Raw genomic sequence first — 26,723 nt, 5'->3', positions numbered from 1 at the left:
ACACATGGAAAACTGTGGAAAAAGGTCATTCCTCTCTGATTCACTTACAGTTACAGAGTGTATATAATGTTTTTCAATCTCATGCCATAAGCAGAATCTATTAAATAAAGGTCTTACTGTGTCCTGTACAAATGCAATTTCTTTTGGTGACAAAACTTTGGCTAGCAAAGTTATCTTATACCAAGGGCTGATCCTGCACATTGTAGATCCATAGATGATCCTAGTTTTGCATTCTGGTGAAACTCTTTTGACTATGCAGATGCACTCATCCTTTTTTTTGTGTTCTCTTCAGGAGGGATATAAAAGCAATCTTACTGGGAGTCCGACCTGAGCAGCAAGCATGTCTGGGGCGTCTGTAAAAGTTGCTGTTCGAGTCCGACCCTTCAACTCCAGGGAAATGGGCAAGGAGTCAAAATGTATCATTCAGATGCAAGGCAACACTACAAGTAAGTAGTCTACTGGCAAACACATGAGAGCAACCACACAAACCACATCTTTGAGTTCATGCAGGTTTGTCTGCACATCCTCCCACATGTTGTTTTCTTCGGAGGGGGTCATTGCTAAGAGCAGGAGAATGAGCAACCTGAATGGTGGATGGTTAAGAAAAAACATAGTGAAAGGGAATAAAAGGCTTGCAGAAGGGAATTCTTCCCCCTCTGATGGGGCCTACATGACTGAGGAGTCTGTGGGAGAAATCCACAGCTGGCTCATGGGGGGCCCAGGGGTCATTACAAAGGCTGAGCTGCAATTACCTTCCAGCTCATCGGGACTTTATCACAGTCATGGATGTTGTTCTGTAGTATGAGTGGCTTATCTCTGAGCATACACTAACATTTTGTGTGGTGCTTTTTAGAAGCAAATACAATTTTAAAGATTGAAGCTATTGATTCATTTGGAGAACTTTTTACTTCACAGTTTTTTACTGTCATTTTTTTGACAAACCAGGGAGGTTAACTTTACATAATTAGTAGAAATGCATGATTCAGTTGGCAGGTCAAAGTATTTCAAAATAAAAGAAAATCAGAATTGATCAAATCTGGACATTGGAGGTCGGACGTAAAAAAAATTTGAAATCGATATTGGCGAGGAGAGCTAGATTGGTGCATCCTATTGATTAGTCATTTCTAGTGTTGTTTTAGTTTTTTCTTATCCCCTTTAACACAATATAATAGAGATGAGTAAGTAGAAAGTGATGTGCTGATGCCAAAGTTTTGATTTTATACGCCTTTAGGTTGCATGATTTTGAAACATGAAGAGGATGGGTTGAAACAAGCAACAGAATTCCTAATGGCTGCTAACGGAAATAGTTGTTCAAACAACATATGGCTGCTGAATCAAGATGCTGCAATTAAAAATGTTTTAACTGAATAGTTCACATACTGAGATACTTTAATTGAGACATCCTTGTGAATATAAAGCATATCGTAAAGGAACAGAAATAACTAATGCACGAATAAAAGAGGATGTGTTTTTAAAGTCACGTGATCAACCTGCTTATATGTGACTGTGAGTCATCAGGTGCTGTGAAGTATTAGCTGCCTCCTTAGTTATGACTGTGCTGTATGTCCCATTTCAGTCCAATGATTAACAGCATCACCCCTGACGTTAACAGAACCAGCTAATGACCCAGTAACACGACAGCTTCTGACAGAGAAAACCTGTTTTTCCTGCAGTCTCTGGCTTTCCTCAACTCTTTTCTGTCAGTCTTATCAGCCTCATTAGTCTAAGCCGGTATGAATCTTCTATAAGATCAAGTGTCCCTCCTAGATGTGGCTCACTTGTTCTTTATCTCTCGCAGTCTACCAAAAAGAGGATTTGTTAAATCCCAAGTACTTTTTCTTCTTTATACTTTGGTTTTCATGATTCCAATGTCACCCAGAGGAGCTGGAGAGGGGCTTGTGGTTTTTGGCAGATCTGCAGTGGCATATGCAGCATTTTTAAGGTGAGGGTTAGTCAGCGAGCGTGCAAGCAAGGGAGAGGAGTAGGCTGCAGCACCGCCTGCTCTACCTCCCCATCACATGGCCAGATTGCAGAGCAGAGAGGGAGAGAGAGGCTGGCAGTCAGCCATACTCTTCTTTCATCAGGTCTTCATTGCAGATGGTATGCTAAGAATGGTGTCCTTTTAGATGCTGAGAGTTTTAACAGCACCAAGTTGATCAAAAATGTAGGGGTTCCTACATTTACAGTGATCTGATGTGCACTGCCGTTCTGCTCAAGTAAAGTTCCTCAAACATCCTGACTTCTCATATTTATGGATGTCAGTTTGCTTGGGCTTTAGTTTCAAATTTGTAATAGAATGCTTGAGGCTCCAAGAGATACCTTGTTTTACTTTAACAGTTAGTTGGTGTATTTTACAGCTTTGTTTTCTTAATCTTCACCATTTGTAAAATCATGTACATCTATAAAAATCTGAAACACTTTGACCCAAACGGTTCATTAGAACAACATCCACCAATGGTGTCCATCAGTCTCCTGATGATGTGTTTTGCAGCGCTACATGCCTTTCAGTTGTTTGAATAGGAAAAGCAGGAGAAGGAAGTTAATATTCATTATAGTAGATGGAAGTAACATATCTGAATTGTTTCCAGGTAGAGGGGAAAAAATCGTCTCTTATGAATGATCATATGACAGATGATCTATTACCCGCTTCAGCAACTTTTGAAGAAGAAAATGTCAAATCCAGTGGACAGGAGAGAATAATTAAGGGTGCCCAAATGGAAAATTAGGTCTACTCCTTCTGTTTGCTAAGGCAACTAATCATTTACTTTCTTTTTCTTTTACCCTTCCTGTCATCTGTGAAAAATCACACTCTCTTTCAGTCCAAATGAACGATATTGGTCAGCACTCGATTTTTTGGTGCTTTTTTGTTTAATTCTGTAGTGTTAAGTGTGTAATACCCAAATATCATCAGAAATGTGACCATCAGACTTTCACTGGCTGATTCAGATATTTGGGATTTGACGATTCTCGATTTGGCCAGTTCAGACATTGCTTTTGTCTTTAACTTGCATGTAATTTGCTATACAAAAGACGGCACAAGAATGTGATGTTTGAGGCACTTATAGATTACATTTTGTTTCTATTTTGATACATTTAAAGAAAATGGGAAAAAATAACTATTTTCTTGACTTCCTGATCATTGATCAGCACCAGACAAGAGAAAACTGTCTTGATTTGGGTCACTGGCCGAGTCACATTAGGGTAAAGTAATTCTTGAGTCATAGCTGCTCAATAAGTGGTGAACTGTAATAAACATGTAACAAAACATCCACAAGAACCTTATTAACTCCCTCATGTAGCATTATTTTAATAATCAGTCCTCATGATAAAAATTAGCTGGATGAGTGATTGGAAAGGGCCGACACTGCCTACAATATGCGTGTTTTCATGTTATTTTAAGGGGTTTTTGGATTTAAATAGAACTGAAAGCAGTCCGGCATTTTTCATGGAGTTGCTTGGTCAGCGTGTAGGTGTTTGGCAGATGTTTGCGAGAAGCCATGACACTCCCTCTATTGTGGCTCGCTCAATGGCATATGTGTCCATCCGTGTGCATGTGTTGACAGCACAGAGCAAGAGGGAGCTTGGGGGCAAGAAGAGCAGGATGAGCTGTCTCCCCCTCCTCCTCCCATTCCCCCGTCTTTTCACAATGCACAGAGGGTTGTCAGGGATTGGGTGCATGCAGAGGAGCAGCAAATTGATTATCCAGTGTGCGTGGCCTCTGCAGCCAGCTTGGAAATGAGCAAAGGCCTCATTTAGTGGAGGTTCTGAAACATACCAGAGCTAATGTCGCTAGAAAGAAGAGATGTAACAGCCAGTTATCCTGATTTGTGTTGGTGTTTCAAACGTTAAATAATTCCACCACATCCACAGTTTTCATGTAGCTCATGATGTTCATGTTCTTCTCCATTCTATGTAACCTATGCGTTTCATTCCCTTTAACCCAGTGAGCAGACATGGAGAGATGTTATATACAGAACCACGATGCAATCATCATTAAGACAAGGTGAACGGTGCTTAGCATCATGTTTATCATTTACCTACAGGACACCTTTTCACATTTGCACGAATGGATTTAGTATTTTACTCAGTGTTGAAGTACAAACATAGTGACAAGCTGATAGAGCAACCTAAAGGTCACATCAATTAAACCTTCACCTTTCAGATATAATTCTACGAAGTGTCCTCTCAGTGAGAGCTAAGTGGGTGGTGACATTAGAAAACCCCCACAAGGAGGAACGAGCTGTGCTCCGGCGTCGGTTACGCAGCAGAAACAACACTCAATTATCTCTTATGTATGAAGTATAGACATGGAAGGGAATACTAGTGGGACATTTGAGGAGATATTTGTTTGAGGGATAACCATTCATGTGCTGGACCCTGTTTACACATGGACGATTGACCCACTTAGGACCAATAATCCACCAGACTTGCCTCAGGTCGCCACGCCTAGCTGCTGTAATCCTTCTGACCTATGTAGGTGATTTACCTTCATGTCCCCACATACAGTCACTTCGCACAAATATTCCAGGGTCACCATCTAATGAAGTGGCAGGACAAACCAACGCTGCTTATTAGATTTTGATTAAGTTGTAGATGTTTGGTGCTCATCCAGTTTTCAGGGAATTTACCTTTGGTTCTTAAAGGCTTAATTGCACACATGGTTCTGATAGATACTCTTAAACTGAGTGTGTTGGATTTTGTTTATTATCAATTATAATATCATAGAGATGCCACCAATTGTGGCGGGTTTACAAACTTTGGTTTTTGTAAAGATTTGTTACCAAATACCAATTTCAGCTGATTCCAATTTCCAAGAACTTTAATCTAAGAACAACTTTCAAAAATTATCTCTAGTCTTCCTGCCATTAGCGATCGTTTTTAATTATTTATGTCAGAAGCAGAGGACACATCATCTTCACATATGACAAAGCAGTTAAATAGCATTTAGTAATGTTTTAAAACAAAGACAAAATGATTACAAAATGGACGTTTTAGCCAGCTTTACTAAAACAGCAGTCAGTCTCTGTGTGTATTCCTTCGAGAATGTAGATCCTTACTTTTATTTTGAAATGTGCGCAACATTTCCAAATCCAGCTTGTAAACTTCCACACTGAAGAGTGTTGTCACTGATTTGTAGTGATTAGGTATGGTGCATTTACTGCTCATAAAAGATCTGATGTTTTCGAGTTCTGTCCGGCAGATTAAGCTGAAAATTGTTTGCATTGTTTGTCTTACCTTTGCTTCACATGTTAGGGTCTGTTTTAAGCAGTGGAGTGAGAATTATTGTTATTTTTGTATGTTTTTCAAAAACCAACAAAGTATGCAAGAGTGTTAATGTCATGTTTTCAAGGTTTTCTGAAACTACTGGATCAGCATTTCTCTGATTATAAAAAATTCTGTGGTTATAATTAAACATTATTTAAAGTAAATCAGACAAAATGAATCGTTCATTCAGTTATTACTTTTCAAATTAAATAACAGCATTACTTAATACTGCACACTGAAACATTCCACTGAGCCATTGTGGCTTTGTTAATTAGTACTAAATCAGTTTTTATTAATTGGTGTTTGGTAATCCATGAGGACTCACAACATGGCAGTAAAAGCCATGAGAGGAATGCTAAATGCTGGAATGCACTTGACTTGGCAAAGGTCAGAAGAGCAAAGTGATCAATTTCTTCAAATCCTGAAGCAACTAAGCGTACGATAGATCTGCCTCGGGTAAATAACCGTACATATTTAAAATCGGCAAGCTGTATTTGTAGCTTGTTGCTTAGGCCCTGAATTCTGTTAAAAGTATTTGTTGCAAATATTAAACATCAGACATAAATGGGGAGAAAAATTAGGACTGATCTAGAGAAAAAGTAGAACAGTTTTTTCATGAAAGGTAGTTTGTCCTGTTATTCTTACAAAAGGATTAAGTAAATAAAGGTGCAAAATATTTTTTGTGCAGTGAGATTTGGAGCCCTAATTCTCTGCATCTTTGTATGCCATCTCTACATTAACGTTTTAGTTTTTTTTTAAGCTCACATTTTGTTCCAGAAGGTTGCGAATGAGCCGAGTGCAATTGGAGCGAGCTTTCATAGGAAGTATTACATATTAGATGACCTAACTCATGAGTGGGGTGGGTAATCGCATCCTCAGCAGTGGAGATAGTCTGAAAGCCATGCACAAGCGCTGTTCACGTGTAGGGTAGCCTGAAGCAGCATCGCATGAAGTCTACCATGTTGGAATGATGAGTTTATTGACATAACATAGGCTTAAAATGCTTGGTGTGTAGAATAATTGTTTTGAATTGACCAGTTTATTTGTTAGATAAACCTGCCCTTATTTAATGTGAATTCAGACAGTCTCTTTCAGTTTTGAGTCTCCAGAGTGACTCAGGAAGTTCTGTGGTGGATGCATATCAGCCCTTGCAGCATCCTTTGTTCTTCTTATCATTAAAGATGGATCTTTATGACTCCGCCTGCGCGTTTGAACTTGTTGGCTCCGTGAGGGTGTTGCATGATGGATAAGAATGTAAACATGAATGCTTTGGCTCTGTACTGTATATACACGGCACTTAGAGATGTGGCAACCGGCTTGATCCTGTCCATCACCGTTGGCTCACTTGAAACTGTCCTAAAAGTACAGGTTCTGTTCTCGTTGGGGCTGTCCTGCTCGATGTAGATTGTTTCAATGAAGGTATCACTATCCTCACCATGTTCTCTACAGGATCGGCAGTGTTTTTCCACTTGTCTCTTCAGTCTTGATCCACTCATCTCTGGCTGCAGACAGCAGATAAAGGCATGTTTGTTTCCCTGATGCCACGCTCCTGCTTTGATTCTTTTTCCTTCGCTTGGTCTGCTGCCTAGGTTGGATTAAAAGGCTGAACTTTCCCACATTTAAGAGCATGACGTTTTCCTGCCTTCATGTGCACTGTTCTCACTTCAGACTGTATTGTTTGATTTGTTTTTTCTTTCTCCCACAGTCTGAGGGTTGCATTCAGAAGCGAAACCCCGAGCTTCGCAGTCAGAGCACGGGTAGCTTTCTGGTGGGCAAGAAGCTCATCTTGGATTATTCATGAGTGAACAAAGTTGGGATTTTAATTTTTTTTCTGTCACCATGGTAATTTTGAAAATGTAGCAATCTAGCACCGTGTAGCAAATTTTGTGTGTACACACACACATTAATGTGCATGAAAATCTGGTTGAAAGCCAGTTTCTTACTTCGATGGGTCTCTAATTTCTTAAAGATGAAAAAAATTAGAGGATTCTAAATGAGTTTTCTGTCCACTCTCTTCATGATGTCATGATTATATAAAGGCACAAAGCATTTAAAGTGAGACTTCAGTTGCTGAGGGGATGCTGGTTGAAGAAATCCAGGTCACAGCTCTGTAAAATGGGTGCCTGTTGTGTGCCGTGAATGCATGGGGTTGTGTGTATTTCCCCCTGGCTGCACAGCCTGGTTTACACTGTTGTTCCCACTCAGCTGCTCTGCCTGGATCATATGATAATCCACATGTTGTTTTCAGGCAAATGGAGAAACTCCACTGTCACGATTAGGGATTTGGAGCAACTGATTCTCTCCTCATTAATTTTAAGGATGGTGAGAAATTAATTGAAATTTGGAAGGCTTTTAGGGCACAATTTAAATTTTTCTAAGTATGTATTGCAGGAGTATTTGAATTCCAGTTCTGCTGCATCTGTAATTCATAAAAATCCACTGTGCTACAATAGGTTTAATGACCTTTGCTACACATTTGAATAAATAAAGAAATAAAGCTTAGCTAGCACTTAGAGGCAGGTTTTTACTTTACATTATGTGAAATAACTGCTTCCTCTGTGATGCTTTTTGTTTCCATCTGTCAGACTTGCAGTCTCACTTCCCAAATGCTGAAAAGAAGCATTTCGCAGTTGCTCTGGCATTAGGTGCAATATTTTTAAGGCCTGTCTGAAATTAAGGCGGTGTTCTGGTGGCTTTTCGTTATACAGGATGTATTGGGAAAGAAGGAAGTAATCTCCTGGTTGGACTTTTGTTGCGGATTTCTGAACTCTGGTGTTTGTTGAGCTTTGATGTGCCAATACTGATTTTGCCAGATCCTGGAGCACCATTCAAAGGATGTTTTTTCCAGCTTTCCTGCCACAACAATCAGCAGTCTCTGTGGTTATTCCATGGAATGTAAATCTTTACATCAATTCTTAGATTTCCTGAAGGCATTTCCAAGTCCTACATATTCCACGACAAAAGATGACATTTCAACAGGATAAAACAGAACAGTTTTGCTGTTCCCTGTTCAGCCTGTTATCTGGCCGTCTTTGTCAAAAAGGTGTCCGAGCTACCGCACCCTGTTGGCGGTCAGACGTCTTGGATTTCCTCCGGTCGTTGGTCCCCAGAAGCGATCACTATCTAACACTGACTCTTAAATGAACGACTGTCAAACAATTTCTTTCAGCTCCTTTAATCTAAATTAGGCAGAGGAATGATTACAGAGATCAGCGCTGAGGCTCCCGTCATTGACCGTCGCCATTTAGGGTGGCAAAAGAGCCCCGAAAGAAGGTCACATGTGGTTTTATATCTGGTACTCCAATGCAATGGATGTGTCCTCCTTCAGTGATTATCAATAGACTATGTGTCACCATTGTGGTGTCTATCTGTTAGATTGTGTAGTAGCAGGTGTCCATACTTCATCTAAGTGTGCTGTGGCTTTCTAATCAAACCAGTTATACCGGCTGCTCCACTATCAAACCCAGTGCCCCAGCCTCATGTCGTTCGTGACCAACCTTGGGCCATTTATCCTTGTAATGTGTGTTGATGAGCATTTTTATCCTATTCTAACAAAAGGGAAACATTAGAGCTTACGCTTTAAATCACTATGGTATGAATGGGAAAAACAGCTATGAGTCATGTTAATAAACGTTATTCCTAACATCGGTGTTAATAGTAGTTTCCTTTTTAAAAATATTCTTTCTCTGACTTTATTTGAAACACTTCACCCTGTGTGTTTTTAAACCCAACACTTTATCAGCTGGGAGGCTGCCTTGTATCCCTCTCTTTGTTGCAGTTCTGTGTTTGTTTTGCTTCTGAATAGGTTCTTGCTGACTTTGCATGTTTTCTCTTCCAGAAAGCTCCCTTTAGTCTCTGTTATTCTGAACCCAGCCACTGAGCCTGTCTAAGCTGCTGCTATCAAAGGCGCTTGCGCCCCCAGTTCGGTACCAGGGACCTGCACACAGGGAGATGCGTATGTGAGGTTTGGCTTAGAGTTCAGCGGAAAGATTGGGCGGCTGAAATCTGTCCATTCCTTCCTGTCACTGACAGTCTGTCGGCATGCGAAGCACTAACTGCCATCTGCTGCTGTATAAATAGACACCAGAGCAGAACTGGAACAGCTGGCGTAAAGACCAAGACTGTGACCTCCTCCACTGCTTTCTAGTTCAGCAAGCAACCTCATCTAGAGTCAGTTGATTTAAATTTATGTCACTTTTTTTGTATTCGGCATGTGGTTGGGGGGAATGATACTAAATCAAAGCTCTCTTGGTAATAAGATTATGCAGCAATACATATTTATGTGGTTACAGCTAACGGTTTAAAATTTTGTCCGTTGTGTTTGTAAGATCATGTTTATGTTCCACTGTGGTAACAAGAGGAAAAGCCTTAAGAGAAAAGCTGTTACCAAATATGTGAACATGTTAACTGGAAGTAAAAAAAGAAGTGCTCGCTCCTACTTGTCACCTACAACGTCCTGACAAAATCCTCTTAGGTTTGATGGGTTGTAGGAATTAAATGGGAATCCTGGTGAGCCTCAACATTAGCTTCATACTTTATTGTATGTGAGTGTAAACTCTGAGTTCCTGCATTGTGAGAAGAGGCATTGTTACAGAGGGCATTGGGGACATAAAGCCTTGTCATAACACATTCCCTTATGTTTTCTGCAGACCCTGCTGTCAGCTGCATTACCCTGCATTCAATGCTTTGTTCTGGTGTCTTCCTGTGGTTTTTTTTCACCTTCTTTTTTCTCCCAGTAGGAAGATAAATATGATGCGATCAGCCTTCCAAGTAGACGCTAAGGTTTTGTTTTTTTTGGAACATTAATGCATTACTTTATTGTTTCAGGTGTATCTCAGATGATGGTTGTTTGAACCAAATGTGTGCTTAAGAGAGCAGAAAGTTTGTTGCGGTGTGTCAGAGCCCACGATTATTTTATTTAAGAGCAGTCTTCCTATGAGTAGGCCAACTCCCCCTGCCTGTCTGGGAAGTTCCTCCATTTTTGGAATATACATTTTCCCACAGATGAAATTCCGATGCCTTCAGTGGGACATGTTAGTTTCTGTTTTGGAGATGTTGTACAGCTTGTGTTGTGGTTGCAGCAAGCTCAGCTGTTTGTCAAATGTGCAAATCAGTGGTCAGACTCTACTTTTAGCCCCGCATCCAGTGATAACTCTATCACCTGGCTGCAGCCCTGGTAACAGTCATCACACACAGACACACACACAGACTCTGCCATGAACACATCTGAAAACACGCAGAGCATTTCTGTGGTCTCCTTAACATCCTCCTCATCCCAGCCTTTGTGCTTCCTGTTGAAGGCTAAATCACCAAATTAGCGTTACTGTGGTTCTGCTTGGCTCATGCTGGCAGCTGCTTTGCTTCAGCGCTCATGCAGAAACTGGTATGAAGTTGCATTGGGAAACAGCATGCAGCTCTAATATGGCGCTGAATTTTTGTGTTTGAAACAATGGGAAATGACTAACGAATGAGCCACCCTGTGACTTTTTTTAATGCACTATCAATAAAATGATTAGCGGATGTTTATAATCTTAAATTTGCCAGACACAGGTAGGGCTGGACGATATGAGCAAAACATGCACTTGCAATATTGTTGAATATGTTGATCATCATATTGGTTGTGAATAGTGAAAGTCCACCCAACTGATCAAATGTATCATTGGCATGCAGTGTGTAGATGCATCGTCTTGCCTAATATTTCATTCACGCTGTCCTTTGTGCTTGCAGTAAAGCACAGATTGATATAGTGAGGACGACCGTGATTTGATACATCCTGCAGCTCTAGGCTTAGGGATTTGTGAGGTTATCACAGTATAAAAATTCTGAGGAACAAATACCACAATTTCACTGTATTTACAGAAAAAATTCAAATATATAACAGGATTTAATTATTATTTTAATCAAATTGCTGCTTAAATGCAGCTTACGGTTTGCCAATTGTAGTTTTAAAATGGTCCTGGATTAGTCTGTGCTTCTTACAACTGCAGAAAACCTGGCGCTCCAGCACTACCTCTAGCATCTCAGTAACATGACTTTAAACCATGGACACAATATTTTAGAGAATTTTAGGAGTTTTGAAAGCTTTTACATGCATTGATCCCGGTTAATGCTGCCTGTTGGCAGGTAAATGTCCGTAAGTCGCCCTGTAAAAGGTCTTTTTATGGAAGGAATATACTCATACATGCGAAGTAATATGGGATTTCTCTTGAAACATCAAGCCTAATATGAGCATTAGTGGCCATTGATAAGCTCCATGCTTTATCATATGACATCATTAATTACTGCCACATGACCTACTTGTAAAAATACAATAATATGTTAATTAACTTGTACGATAAAAGGAGTAAAACATTAGTGTTATTTTCTTCTAACTGTATAATAGTTCATCAATTAGGCAAATATAATCTGAATGAACAGAAAATCTACTGTTTTCTATTGACTAGGCCTTATTACCAATATCAAGGTCCCAAGATTTAAAAAAGTGAATCTTCCATGATACGGTTCGTACCACAAGTTCTCTCAATGCGATGTAGGAGGAGGTCCTTGGGTGATCAGCGTTTTCTGACACTGACAGCTGCTAATCTCCCACCGAATGCTGCGCACAACTTGTCAGCTGGTTGAAAAAAACGCAGCTTCAATTTAAGAAAAATAATTTATTCAAAAATACTTTATTAGTCCCAAAGGGAAAGTAAATGTTGTAGTAGCTCATATTATACAGGTTTCTTTAAAGAGCTGTTGTAGATGCTGATGGCTGCGGGCAGGAAGGATCATCTCCCTTGCCTACAAGACGTTTTGGTCGTCCATTTATAAAAATCAAAACGAGAAAATTACCTTATCTTCCAAAAGCATGGATGTTGGGTCAAATAGAGCCTGTAGTAGTACCACAGGATTGTGCGTATGCGGTTGTCTCATGTGTCTCTTCAATGAACCGGTGACGGACAGGAGAGTGCCTCTGTAGGCTTGGCACTACATGGAATAAAGTTGCTATGGGAAATAAAATGTTCAAATGAATTACCGCTATATCAGCTGGTATTTAAGGGTAGACTATGAAGCTCTGTATTCTGTAACAAACATCTCATTGAGCAGAAGATTTTCTGGAGTTGCACAACTCTCTTAAAACTGGCCACACGAGCAGAATATGTTGCGCTACTGAGTGCACTCAGTGCATGCAGACTTGTTGGTGTTATTGTAGAATTTTAAATCCTCTGATCTGTCTGCTCTTTTAGCAGGTTATTTCTATTTTCCGTTCAAAGTTTACATATGGAGTCATTTCCTGCCATCATCTCTTTCTTGTGATTTTAAAATTGGCATTGATCAGCTTGAACAAACAGCTATCAGTTCCCTAGAGGTTTACTTAAAAAGAGAGGCTGATGTGTTCAGCCATTTTAGACTTTGTCTGTCTCCTGTGAAAGGCAAAAGCTTTTAGTCCCCACCTGGTGCTTGGAGACCACCTAACAGCCTAATTAGGGAGGTGTCAGATTTTTTTAAGCTTTGCTGCCTGGATTATAGGACCCCATGTTGTACGCTGTAGCAGAAAATGTCTGCCAGCTATAACCCGGCCGAGTGATGCTCCCTGGATGGCAGGATGTGGTTAGTTAACTGCTACCTACCTTCCTTTTGAAATGGAGAGCTCATGTGGAGTGCTTACATACTCCCAGTCCTAATTTTGAACAGGATCTATGGATGCTGTGCAGTTCTATTTGGGGAAAAATAACTCTTCTCATGGCCGTTATTGGCCCTCGGTAGCTTTTCCTCACATAAAATGGAGGAATTTTCAGCCCTGAGTGAATTGTGTCTCAGTTAAAGTTTGGTTCTTATACTTGGATCTGCTTTGGTTTTATATCTTTTTGCTGTTTAAAAAGCTTTGGGTAGTGAAAGTTGCCATTACTTATGGGATCTGACATTATAAGTGGCTTAATGTCTTAGTTACAAATCCCATAGCTTTTCAGAAAGAGCTTTCCTATATGTTTCCATTGTTGAAACCCTCATAAGCCTAAAATCAGCGTTGAATTGTTTATTGTTCATAAATCTGTATTTTAAAGCAATTTCCACCCTTCAGTGATAAGGAATGCTCGAGAGGAGAGGAAAAGGGAACGCAGCGTGCCGCATCCCTCCCCCCTCTGTGCCAAGTTGAAGTTGTTATGGCAACCGGAGTCTGGTCCTGTACCTGTTGCCATGGTTGAGAGGGACAGATTTATGACGTTGTTTATGAGGCAGCAAAAATGCATCTTCCATCTCAGGTCTAGAGTGCAATTCCTGATTGAGATTAAATGGAAAGGTGGTGGTGCTTACTGTAGACCCTTGGGGTTGTTTCCATAGATAAAGTCAGTTCAATCCCAGTATGCAGTGGGAGTTATAGTATTCTAAAGGGAATATGCTATTTTGAAAGGATATTTCTAATTATTTTGTATGCAGTTGCATTGTTTTCCCCGCTATAGTTTGCTTTAATGAGACCCAACTCATCTGATACATCGTCACAATGACACCAAGCCAACTGCTTCCTGTTCTCACTGGTCAAATTCGACAATCATGTGGCACAAGGATGATTTTTCATTGAAGCAAAGTAATGAAGCAGCTGCTGCTATTTTTAATACCTTTTTATTTAATATAATAATCCTGTACTTCTGATAAGAGTCCAAAAAGGCTCTTGAGGAATTTGACAGACCTGGTGGTCCAAAAATGTTTTCTCTCACTGGAATAGGCTGAGATTTCACCATCCGCCTGTCTTTAAATGACCTCCGTTCCATTATTTTCTCGTTCGTATCGCTGTGCAATCTCTCAAACAAAGAATCCGACCTAAGGATGCCTGCTCATTAATAGCAACTCTAAATTGTTTCTGGGAAAGGGTAATAGGGGCGTCTGTAACCTAAACACCCCTTGATTTCTCCACGCAGAATCTCCAGTTTCCCTTCAGAGGCAGGCCAGTGGTGAAAATGGGCTTTATTTAGCCACCCATCTCTCTGTATCTTTTTCCAGCGCCCAATATGGAAGCGGCTGCCGCGCACCTTAACCTGCAGGTTGCAGAGTGTAGAAGCAAATGCAATATTTGTACCTGAAGAAAGCTTGTTAAGGTGAAGCAGGACTTGGAATCATCATCACACATTTAGTGCAAAGCAGTTCAGAGGACATGCAGTGCTTTTCTGTCAGCATGATGTGACCCATGGAGGGCGATATGCAATCCCTGTCTCTCCTCTTCTCCTGCATTATTGATAAGTGTGCTAAAATCCTCTGAGCGTGCAAGGCTCTCTGCTGGCGACATCTTGAAGCAGAAGCCTCTCAGGCACCCTGATGTGAAGGAGCCAAACCTGCTTGAATTACCCCATCAGCAGGGTACACAATATAATACATCAAAGCCAATTCCAGACTTCTTCAGAAAGAATGATAATACAAATACAACATACACACATTTAGTGTATGTAAGACACGGTGCTTCTCTCGCTAGTCTGATTGAATTAATGTCAACCAAAGATGAGCAAACTTTAATATTAAGCTGTTTGTTACTAGAGTGTGTATATCTGCAAATAATCTACAACCAAATCAGCATCCTGCTCTGTCTACGTCACATTTACAGCATAGTCTTGAAGCCAGGACACTTGTTCTGCGGGTACCAACCGGCGTGGCTGAGGGTGTCGACATACCAGGCATGGTAGCAGATTCTTTCCCACAAAGAAATGTGTGTGGCCTCATTGACCGACTGGGCTGTGTGGAAACACTGTGTCAGCACAGTTAAAGCAGATGAAATGTTGCAGATGAAGTTGCATATGTCGGTATTGTGACCTATTGGGTATTTTTCTCAGGCTCAGGTTTAGAGAAAAGAATGGCCTGCTTGGGAAGACTTGAAACGTTTGAGGTTCCTTTAAAGGAAAAAGAAGATATTGTAATGTGTCACTGACTTGTGAATTTTAGGTCCAAAATATCCCTCTTGGTGCTGTGATTTCAAAACTGATTGTAAGTTAACTCCTTTTTGGCAACACAGCATAGAATAAGAAGTGGATGAATTGGATAAATAAATACTAGAAATATACTGATTAGGCTTTTTCTGTCTGAGACCATTCCTGGTCTTCTTTTTTAAAGTGCTGACCAGCCAATTCAGATTTTTGTTTATTTTAAATAAAGAAAAAAATAAATGTGCAACAGATCCTTAGGATGATAACATGATGCAGGTTATTAACCTGCATCATGTTATCATCGTGCATCAACTTACTTGTTCCTTCAGGTCCAAGAGGTGAACATATTGGCATCAAATTGGAATTAAAACTACTTCTAGTAGACGCTGATCTCATAGAAAGGGGCGTAATTTATTATTTTGTTGTTTCATTTTAAAGTTTACTTGGTAGGTTCATATTGAAACTGTATGAATAAAGACATAATTGATGTTTTTAAACCAATGTTTTTAACCCCACTTTTCCATCACCTCCTCAGCTATCCTGAACCCCAAAGCTCCCAAAGAACCAGCAAAGACGTTCAGCTTTGATTACTCCTACTGGTCACACACCACAGTGAGTAGACATACAGATTCCCTAAAACTTTTGTTTTTATTATCTACCGGATGCCTAAACAACCACAGTTACATATGCTAATGATCTCTTTCTCACCCCACAGCCAGAAGACCCCTGCTTTGCATCACAGAACCGTGTGTACAATGACATTGGAAAGGAAATGCTGGAGCATGCTTTTGAGGGCTACAACGTCTGCATCTTTGCCTACGGCCAGACCGGAGCTGGTAAATCCTACACTATGATGGGCAAGCAGGAGGAGGGACAGGAAGGAATCATTCCCATGGTTTGTATATTACGTTGGTTAAACGGTATCGCTTCATACAGATTAAAGCAGAGTTTTTTGTCTTATAGGCTTTACCTGTACTGAATTGTTCTTTATGTAACCTAAAGGCATTTGTCTTTTTACTCAAGTGATCCCAGACTTCTGCTGCTCCACTTTCTTTGCATTTTTATCATGTTAACATTTTCTGAATTTTTCACAATTATAAATGCTGAACTCTATGCAATGAATTCATTTTTTGTCTTTTGCAATATGAAAGCAGTGCTGTCTTTTTTTTATTATTATTATTATTTTTGGATTATTTGATGAAGTTGTTACTTAATTGACTTGCCTTTGCATAACTTGCTAAATAAGCAAAATTGGCTTTTAGTTTTGTCGTCTTTGTCTCTTCTGTTTATCATCTTCAAATTCAGTTAATGTGAATTAAAAAACATCTTTTTCTGCTTTCCAGCTTTGTGAAGATCTGTTTGAGAAAATAAATGAAGACTGCAACAAAGAAGAGCTCTCCTACTCAGTGGAGGTATATTTTATAAAGGGAGACTGGTGTTTAGTTAAAGCCTGACTTCTTTTTTTAACAACTCCTTACTGGCTATTTATTTTTATTGAATTATTTTTGTCAGATATTAAACACATTCTGACTACGTTCAAATATGCTGGGCTTTTGATTTTATTTAGCGATCCAACAGTCAGTTTTCTGATAGATTTCTGATCCCTGGTCTTGATTTTGTTACCATAAGGATTGTGAGTGACGGCATTGAAGATGAATGAGAACAGTTTTTTACTGGTAGCAGAGGCTGCATCGCAGCCGTGTGTGAGAGAAGTTGCCGTAAACCAGTGTTTTACTCATTTAAATTTAAGATACAATTATTATGGAGGTGACACGAAGATGTCTTTAGTATCTTATATTAGCAGTTAATGTGGTTAGCATTACTAACCTCAAACCGCAGCTGCTGATCCTTAAACTAACAAAGTCTGCCAACAGTTATGAATTCAGCATGTTTGACTGCTGATGGAAGACGCATTAAAAGGAAAAAGCAGAAACGTTGCTTAACTGCGTTCAGCCTTTCTGGTATCTGCTGAAGACTCACTCCCTTCATTAGAGCCTCCATTAGAAGTACAGTTTTCCTTTACATAACATCTTACAGCCGACCTCTTTTTTAAACACTTCACAGATACGGAAAACTTTGTGTCTTCGTCCTTCATGTACAACTTTCACATCGAAAATTGTTCTTGCTAGGGTGTCCTGGGAGCACTTTTTCACTGACTGGAACAGAGAAAAAGTTTCCGACCAGCTGAAAGTGATTAGATTTAATCATTAGCGAGTTTCTCTGCGTATCTCTAAATTTAACAGATTCTGCCACTGCCTTTGTCTCCTAAAATGTTTCAAATATTGAGTGATATCTCTGCATTCTTTAGAGCAGCTAATATATTTTTTAATCCTCAACCTTCTAGGGAGGCTTAGCCTCAAAATTGAGCTTCGCCTAATACATTATGCTTCTGTATTTTGCAAACGTTATTTTAGGTGAGTTACATGGAGATCTACTGTGAACGGGTGCGAGATTTGCTCAATCCTAAGAACAAAGGGAACCTAAGAGTACGAGAGCATCCGCTGCTGGGTCCTTATGTGGAAGACCTGTCCAAGCTAGCCGTTACATCCTATACAGACATTGCTGATTTAATGGATGCAGGAAACAAAGCAAGGTGAGTCATGCCCTTATTTCAAGGGGATTTAAAAGGATTGTTATTACAACGTTGATCATCTTCAAAATCTCAGGCTGGTGAATGATAAAAACCTGTGTTCTGCCATCATCTAGAATTGCAGAATCAATAGTTTAAGATGCCAAAGCCTGCTAGATTTGAGTCCTCCAAGTCATGCTAAATCTGCATCACTTGACTTCTTCATAGAAATAATCTGTGTTCATTTACTGCTCATCAACAGTTTCCACATGAAGAACTGAGAGAATATGAATGGATGTTCTGCTGTGTTAGGAAAGCTACTGTGGGGAGGAGTGAAGTCTGCTTTAATCTCTCTGTGCTGACTCAGCGGGCTTATTTCTAGAACACGGCGTGTAAAGCCGGTGTCTCCCCTGTGGCCATCCTTCTGAGTGTGCCTTGTACACTTTCTATTTGGTGTCCTCACAATATTATCCTCCTCCACGGCACAAACCGATCCCTTGGACATGATGCATTTTAATATGTGTAAAAACCCAGGGATGATATTGCTTGTAACACCCAGGACTATTTATCCAGCATTTATCATAGTGACTAATTTAATAGAAGATAAATGTGTGCAGAAAATTTGTTTAAAGTGTATTTTGATATAACTGCGCCCCTATGTGCCAACATGTAGAACTGTTGCTGCTACCAACATGAATGAGACCAGCAGCAGGTCCCATGCAGTTTTCACCATCGTCTTCACACAGAAGAAACACGACAGCGAGACGGACCTCACCACGGAAAAGGTCAGACCAGACAGTCACTTTCTCATACTTAAAAACATTTATGCTTTGTGATTTAATGACTGCATGTTGAGAATTCATTGTTTTTAACAGAATCACTGTTGGTACCCCTAATAATCTTTAGAAAATGAATGTAACTGAGGCATTTTTTTAAATACATATTTTACTTTTTAAGTTTGTTAGAATTTCTTGGATCTTCTCATTGGTAAATCAAACTGCTTGTTTCCCTGGGGTATACGTATGACATGACACAGAGGCCAAAGTCTGCTGGCCGTTAGGCAGGAGAAGAACCTGTATTCATGTCCAAGGCATAGAGCCTCCTATCTGCAGCATTTTCTAATTGGTGGATTTCAGTTTTGACGTTAAGAACGCGTTTGGCTTCTGAGATTCAGTTGGTCTACAGGAACGTTCCTGCCTTTTGTTGTGGCAGCAAACTCACCTGATTTAAAAAACACACAAAAAAACAGTGGTCCGGAACATGTTGAAGCAACAACCACTACTGGGATAGGAGGTTTTGTTCTACCTCTGTCAATATCTCTCTTGCCACCAGAAAGAGGGAGGAGGAGGGTAAAGGAGGTAGAAAAATATCTTCACAGCTCACCGTTGAAAACTGCAGTAGCCCTGTGCGACGGTCACAGGAGACTTATATTGTGCTGTTTGGGGTTTACACACTTTAGGTGGGTTTGGCATCAAACAAAGGATGAATATGTGGAAAATATGTGGAAGGGTTAAGAATAAAAGATCTGAATTAGCTGTTGCCAGACTGACTTGAACAGCTGATGGGAAAATCTTTATACTGTGGAGAATTTTTGAAAATGGATTACTTCTGTCCTGAATGAAGGATGGGAGGCGGGGGAAGGGGGACGGAGCCATTTTAGATTTGACTTCCAGCATTTCCTCTGATGCTGTAAAGACACAAAGATCACTGTTGTTTTAAAAACAATGGCCATTGTATTCAACCACTCTATCTGTTTTTACTGCCAGGCTTCATCTCATGAATGCCTAAATCTGTATTGGGATGAATTTTAACTTCTATTCTGCATTCTGATTTGTACTAAGATACTCTGACCTCTTATTTCAGTGGTATCAATTGGTATCAATAATTGATTTGTTGTTTAATGATAGCTCTCAGAAGAAAAGAACAATCTATCTGTTTCATAAAAAACCTGATGATCATTATCAAAATGTGTGAAGAAAAATCTATTTGTTTTTGCTGTATTATGGCCTTGCAGTTCTTACATCATTTAACATTGCTTAATGCAAATCTAATGTATTTATGAGGTCTGTGCATCTTATAGATTTGCACTCTCTCCTCAGGTCAGTAAAATTAGTCTGGTAGACTTGGCAGGAAGTGAACGTGCAGATTCCACTGGAGCTAAAGGTACCAGACTAAAGGTAAGAGTCTCATCTGCGGGGTCACACAGCAGCAGCAGCCATCAGATGACTGATGTCATCTGTATGTGTCTTAATTAATGTTTTATTCATAACTGCAGGAGGGAGCAAACATCAACAAATCTCTCACCACATTAGGAAAGGTCATTTCTGCCTTGGCTGAAGTGGTAAGTGCTTTAAGCCCAATTCCTTTTCCTGCTACTACGTTCCTTTTCTACAGCCTTTCTTGCCCTCTTGACCTTTGACCCTGCCTTCTAAAGGCCTTGTTGTTTGTAGCCTGGCATGCTGTAACATCTGCCCCTCTGTTTTCTTTCCTTTTGTCCTTATAATGCCTGCTTACACAGGATAACTGTACCAGCAAGGTAAACACTTTGACAGCTAAAGCACTAATCTCCAAAGCAATCAATCATTACCATACAGACTGTTAAAGTTGTCCAGATTCAACGGCTGCCATTTTATCACCTCATGTGCTCTGCTTTTCGGCAACACGCACAATTACGCCTACAATCATCAGAATAGTTTTCTGCTCATAATACTATTCACAGCAGTTTTGTTTTTATGTAACACCATTTCATTCCACATCTTTCCATCCTGTTTAGTACTGAAAGCACAAGCTTTGCATCAGTTTTTCCAGCTTTATGTTGAGCAGTTTTGTTCCTTCGCAGAGCAAGAAAAAGAAAAAGACGGACTTCATCCCTTACAGAGACTCTGTTCTGACCTGGCTGCTGAGGGAGAACCTTGGTATGAACCCTAATGATGCCTGATAAATATGCTTAACTGGTGGACTCTGCGTCTCTGAGGTGTTTAGTGAAGTCTTTATTTTTGCATAGCAAGTGATCCATTTGTGTAATGGAAAACAAAGCAGCGGTACAAAAAATGACTGGAGCAAGTGTGCATTTCTCCCAGCCAATTTAAGGAGAACTCTGTCAGCAGACTGTATTTCAAACTAACAACACCACAGGATACTTCTATCTTCGGATCAGGCATTTAAAGAACAGGGAGTGTTTCTTCAGCCCTTCCTTGATGTTGCATATTTTACTATTTCATTTTGGGTAGAGGGAAATCTTATGGTTAATCTTTTTATTATGTATATATTGCAAAAATTGTACAATATATTATTGAACAGTAGCTTCAAAATTGTAAATATAAAGCATAACCCCCCAACCCCAAATACAAACACCCTCTATCATTCCCCTTGCTGCTATTACACATGGGTGAGGCTCTGGGGGAAAAAGAGGCATCTAACCATGATCTGTTATAGTGGTAGAGGGAAATCTTGTTGCATTTAGGAATAAAGATAATATTCTATCATGCAAAAGTAAAAGACTTGGCATAACTCCTAAACTTTTGTCACTAGGTGGAAACTCCAGAACAGCCATGGTAGCTGCCCTCAGTCCTGCAGATATCAACTATGATGAAACCCTCAGTACACTGCGGTAAGGTTATAGATACAATCTCACTAATCACATTGTTAAAGCATGTGTGTGATTTCAAACCCTAACAGGTAATGCCTATTGTTTTTGTTTTTTTTGTAGCTATGCTGACCGAGCTAAGAACATCAAATGCAACGCTGTTATTAATGAGGATCCCAATAATAAATTGGTGCGTGAGCTGAAGGACGAAGTGTCTCGGCTGAAGGAACTGCTCCGTGCTCAGGGCCTGGGAGACATCCTGGACAGTGAGTGTGCTGCCACGTGGCAGCGGCCTGTTCACCAAGGGCTTCCCTCAAGCTGGCAGCAACTTCTTTGTTCATCACTGTCTCAAAGCTCTATGTCATTTAAGTTTACTTCTATCAAAGTGCCTGTACTTGTGCTTAGTTCAAAGAAATTTGCTTTTAAAATATATTTTCATTGGTACCAATTTATTATTTCTCATATATAATCTGTATTTGGCTTCTGATGGGACCCAGATTTATAGAATATACTTTTAGCTATTGTGCCTGACAACACAAAGTGAACCAGATTTAAATATTACACACCCCATTTGCTATATACAAGAGTAAGGGCTCGTAACCTTGTCAATTAGGAAAAGACAGCAATGTCAGCATAAATAATGCTGACATACACGATGTATATGTTCAAATAGCTGAAATGATTAACAAACTGCCTACTTGCTAATGTTTGCTTACATCATGTGTAATGACATGGTACTTAACCAGTCAGTCTATGACCTTGCATCTCGTCCTTGTCATCATTTCCATTCAGCCCTCTAAAGTTATTCCTCTCATACTACTAGCACTGACGTCTGATCCTTCTCATCTTTTCCTGCTCCCCTTAGTTGATCCAGTGGGGGATGATTACCCAGGAAGTGGAATCAAATGTGTGTATACGTGTGGCAGTTATGCTTTGTATATCACTATTTGCTAAAATTCTTAAGGCTAATTGCTTAGGACCCCCACTGCTTATATATTAAATCTGCTACCAGCTTTGCATGAATTTGCTTAAAAGCCAGAAAAAGGCTTAAGAAATAAAAGTCGGCAATGCAAGGCTTTTGTAGGTGTTCTGATTTGGCAAGGGTTAGCATGCCAGTAGGTTAGCATGCTTTGCTTCTTGCTCTTCTGTTATTGTTTAGGATGATGGGGTTGAGGCAGCTTCTTTTTTTTTGCAGGTTTACATCCAACTATATCAAAAACATATATTATATATAATATATTGGTCTCCCCCACCCCCAGCGCCCATGGATCATTTTATAATCATGTCTCACCTTCTGTCACTCACTGTCTTTTTCTTTTTTGCTGCCAATGGCTTTTGCTGCTTTTTATCATGTTTTCTTTTACTAATAATCCACCGCAGGTGACAGTGCTCAAAGCTTTAGAATACCACTGCTGAGTTCTCAAAGTGAGGCTCAGATCTACAGACGGAAAGGTGCATATATATTTTTGTTTCTAAGTAGCTGCTTGAGAAGTGTGTATATGGAGTTGACTAATGTAGTGTGCTGTAATAGTTTGAATAATTTTGTAGTGTGCCCTCTGCTAATACACCTCTGCCCACTTGGCCCTGCAAATGTAACCAAAAGTTATTGCTTACTTGCCCTTAGTAATGACTGGGGTGAACTTATGTTCAATTTCTAAGTTTAATTGTCACATACTTATTGTTACTCGTTTTCATTTATAGGAGCATCTAAAAGTTGTAAATTTTGGAGTAAGATGCGCAAAAGTGAATTAGTTTTTTCTCATTTAAATTAAATTACAATTGCTAATGTTGCTAAGTAACTAAGCTAATAGTAACAATAACTACATGGATAGTTTCTTAAGTATTAAACAGTTAAAAGAAACAGATGAGGTAGCATATCCAATACTATGTGGCTAAACAACCCAAGTTAAAGCTAATTATTAATTTTAGCTATGCAGTTTTAACCATTTACTACCCTAATATTGCCATTTAGCCTATTGTAAAGTTCATGAGTAGGCGGTTTGAAATGGCTTAGGAAAAAAAGGAACAACATGGGAATTGATCAAATTTTAGCTTTTATAGTTTTCACAGTTTAATGCCCAGTTGTTTCCAGCAAGCTAGCTAAGCTAGTGTTAGCTCTGTGAGTTAGCTGGTTTGGGGAGAAAAAAAGGAAAATGATGGACGCGTTGATCTTTTGAAGGCTTAACAATTGAAGCTAAAGCCAGTGGATAATTTTCGGTACAAGTATACAGTTTTTACCATGTAAACTGTTTCCAGCTAGCTAGCGAAGCTAATGGTAGCTCCTTTAGTAAGTGGATAAATCACTCTGTAAAAAGTTCTTGATTTAAACAGCAATTTATGTAACAGGTTTGTGTATAAATGCTCTTAGTATAGTTACACTGGCTAGAAGACTCAAGCTGAAACCATAGATTTCAAGCAAATATAAATTATTTGGACTCAACCGGAAATATTTTATGTTAAAAATATAAATAAGAAGGAATTGCTACTACTACTCCTTGGTTTCTTTGGATGTAACATTCCTGTTTTAACAAAGGCGACATCCCCCACAAGAAATATCACTCTTACATAATTTAACCTCTTTTAGAATGTTTGCATCTCCTAGAGAGCACATTAGATGCTGCCTTAACAAGCCATGCAGCCATCACATTAACCTTTGAGTAAGGCGGCTGCAGCTTTGCTGTGTTTCTGAATCTGCGAGTGCATGTGTAGAGTGAGTTAATCAACCAAACTGCGGGCTGGACTTTGGCAGCATGTCTGGTGGTCTGTCTTGTCCTATTATTGCACTCTCTTGCAGTCTCCATCTCACTTCCATCCTTTTAGTTGAAAAACTAACAGCAGTTTTCACACACGGTTTGTAATTCTGACTCGTTAGAGCAGTGGCCTGTAAACTGTGAATCTGAGCTCATGGTAATATCTAGTAATTCTTCTCAAGATGATGAGGAATCGGACCAGAGAATGTCCTAGAGTGAAAACTGCTGCTTTCTGTAGTTACTCTGCATTCTGGTTTTTTGTCTTAACCTTCTGATGTAAAATGTATGTCTTACGTTGGTCTTTCCCCTCCTGTTTCCTTTCTTTTCCCCAAACCTTCCTATTTTCCTCTCTCCTCCAATTTGATCTTTGGTTCCTCCATTTTATGTGTTTACTCCCTCCACCCTAAACCCTGGGCCTCCCCCACTTCTGTCTTTCTCTCTCTTGTTGCTGGCTCAGACCTCAAAGACATTCAGAACAATAAGAATAGATACTTGATAGCCTCAGAGAACCAACGCCCTGGCCATTTCTCCACAGCCCCTATTGGTTCCCTGACAGCTTCTCCGTCCTCTGGTGCACTGTGCAACCAGGTGGGTCTTCAGTCGGTCACCAGCATCCAGGAGCGCATCATGTCCACACCAGGAGGAGAGGAGGCCATTGAAAGACTCAAGGTAGAGTATTTAGAGTAAATAACACTAGTGCACCTACAGTATTCAAGATGCAAATATCCTACAGGTCACTTTATGGCAACTCTGCCAATAGGGGCGGGGGGGTTCATTTGAATTCAGCTATAAATAAAAGCCTTAATAGCACAGGCAAGGTTTTTGTTTAACAATTTTGTTTCATATTTTACTACCAGTGGTTTAATTTTAGCCCCCACACTAACTCCACGTGTTTCCTCAGTGCTTCATGATACTCCTTTGCACGGTCCTGCTCTGTAGATAAGACAACAACATAAGGCTGCAAGAGCAGTGAGTTGGAGCTGCAGTTCCCATGACAACCATGGTTTCCAATCTGTCTGTCATCCCAGTGACGTCAAGCGCCAACGCAAATACAGAGGAAATGAGACAAAAATAGACTTGAGTCTTACTGGCTTGTAGCTATCACAGTGAGGCGAATCATATTCTTATTATAAAGGAGGCAACTTTAACGACCCCAAAAAAATTACAATTTAGTCAAAGTTATCCTTTATACCTCTAATAAATATAACTCTCCCTGGACCTGTTTTACACTGTAGGCCTGTAATCTGATTGATTAAATATTTAGTGTGATGATTCTTTAAAAAGCTAAATATCTGGAGCAAAATCACAACTTCACAGTTGCAGTATATTGTTTTAACAATTTCCCCCTTTTTATTTTTAAAGAGGTTGGCCTAACTAAAATACACTTAATTCAAAGCTCTAATATTTTTCTTTTTGTATTCAGGAATCAGAAAAGATAATTGCTGAGCTCAATGAAACCTGGGAGGAGAAACTACGGAAGACGGAAGCAATCCGAATGGAGAGGTCAGTTTAATCAGATGGTGTATTCTCATTTCCATATGCGTCTGCTGAGAGGAGGGGAAGTGCGTGTCCTCCATGTGCAGCCCCACCTTCAGATGTAATTGGGATTTACAGTCTGTCTGTGCTGGATGTCGGGTGCTGTGACGCTTTGGAAAACTGCCCCCACACTTTTGTGACGTCAAATGATGGGAGGCTGTGGCACTCTTGGTGTTTAACTTTTCCAAACAGGCAATCCAGTGTTATAAACCCATCTTCTGCTGAATTTTTTGTGTGGATGTAACAGCAGTTGTTTTTCTTACTTGTATCTCTCCTTTTGCTTTCAGCTGTTGCTTTATTTGAAACAGTTTTTTTTTTAATTGTGTGTGAAGATAAATGTGGTTCTCTTGATGTCTCCCTGGAGCCTACTGGAAAATGCCCCGTTTGTAAATTGTCTTTCTCATATCTGTGACTGCTGATTTTTCTCTCTACTCTCCTGCGTTTTACAGGTTTAATTTCCAATGTTGTCTGATATTGAGTTTTTAGAGCTTTCAATCTGAGACTGTAAACTGGCTGTTAGATTTGCCACTGTCGCCTCACTCCTGCAGTCTTGCTGCTGTCTATCCTCTGAGTCAGACAAAATCACATACTCTACTATATCGTTAGGTCCTATCCTTCAGGTTTCATCACAGCTTTTGTGGCATTAAGTAAAATTAAATGACATGCATCTGTTGCAGAGATGTAGAGAGGATATACAGGGGTTGGACAATGAAACTGAAACACCTGGTTTTAGACCACAATAATTTATAAGTATGGTGTAGGGCCTCCTTTTGCGGCCAATACAGCATCAGTTTGTCTTGGGAATGACATATACAAGTCCTGCACAGTGGTCAGAGGGATTTTAAGCCATTCTTCTTGCAGGATAGTGGCCAGGTCACTACGTGATACTGGTGGAGGAAAACGTTTCCTGACTGGCTCCTCCAAAACACCCCAAAGTGGCTCAATAATATTTAGATCTGGTGGCTGTGCAGGCCATGGGAGATGTTCAACTTCACTTTCATGTTCATCAAACCAATTTTTCACCAGTCTTGCTGTGTGTATTGGTGCATTGTCATCCTGATACACGGCATCGCCTTCAGGTTACAATGTTTGAACCATTGGATGCACATGGTCCTCAAGAATGGTTCAGT

The 26,723-nt window shown here is 39.9% G+C and overlaps 1 protein-coding gene across 15 annotated transcripts in view; it reads left to right on the top strand.

The window, feature by feature from the left end:
• Positions 1-26,723, top strand: part of kif1b (kinesin family member 1B) — a 66,325-nt gene that overhangs the window by 2,726 nt on the left and 36,876 nt on the right. For 6 of the 15 annotated variants that reach the window (XM_047364560.1, XM_047364552.1, XM_047364633.1 and 3 more), the window contains exons 2-16: positions 293-446; positions 15,688-15,764; positions 15,868-16,047; positions 16,496-16,564; positions 17,567-17,745; positions 18,395-18,506; positions 19,821-19,898; positions 19,997-20,062; positions 20,240-20,257; positions 20,561-20,636; positions 21,253-21,331; positions 21,431-21,573; positions 22,173-22,214; positions 24,515-24,726; positions 25,481-25,560. In XM_047364560.1, the coding sequence (XP_047220516.1) occupies positions 341-446; positions 15,688-15,764; positions 15,868-16,047; positions 16,496-16,564; positions 17,567-17,745; positions 18,395-18,506; positions 19,821-19,898; positions 19,997-20,062; positions 20,240-20,257; positions 20,561-20,636; positions 21,253-21,331; positions 21,431-21,573; positions 22,173-22,214; positions 24,515-24,726; positions 25,481-25,560 (1,517 nt within the window). In that variant the 5' untranslated portion in view covers positions 293-340. The remainder of the gene's footprint in view (positions 1-292; positions 447-15,687; positions 15,765-15,867; positions 16,048-16,495; positions 16,565-17,566; positions 17,746-18,394; positions 18,507-19,820; positions 19,899-19,996; positions 20,063-20,239; positions 20,258-20,560; positions 20,637-21,252; positions 21,332-21,430; positions 21,574-22,172; positions 22,215-24,514; positions 24,727-25,480; positions 25,561-26,723) is intronic. The other 9 variants (XM_047364640.1, XM_047364616.1, XM_047364654.1 and 6 more) reach the window with 6 other exon arrangements.

The sequence above is a fragment of the Girardinichthys multiradiatus genome, chromosome 1 (assembly GCF_021462225.1).
Source record: "Girardinichthys multiradiatus isolate DD_20200921_A chromosome 1, DD_fGirMul_XY1, whole genome shotgun sequence".
NCBI classification, from domain to species: Eukaryota; Metazoa; Chordata; class Actinopteri; order Cyprinodontiformes; family Goodeidae; genus Girardinichthys; species Girardinichthys multiradiatus.
This window is presented reverse-complemented; position numbering and strand designations above follow the sequence as displayed.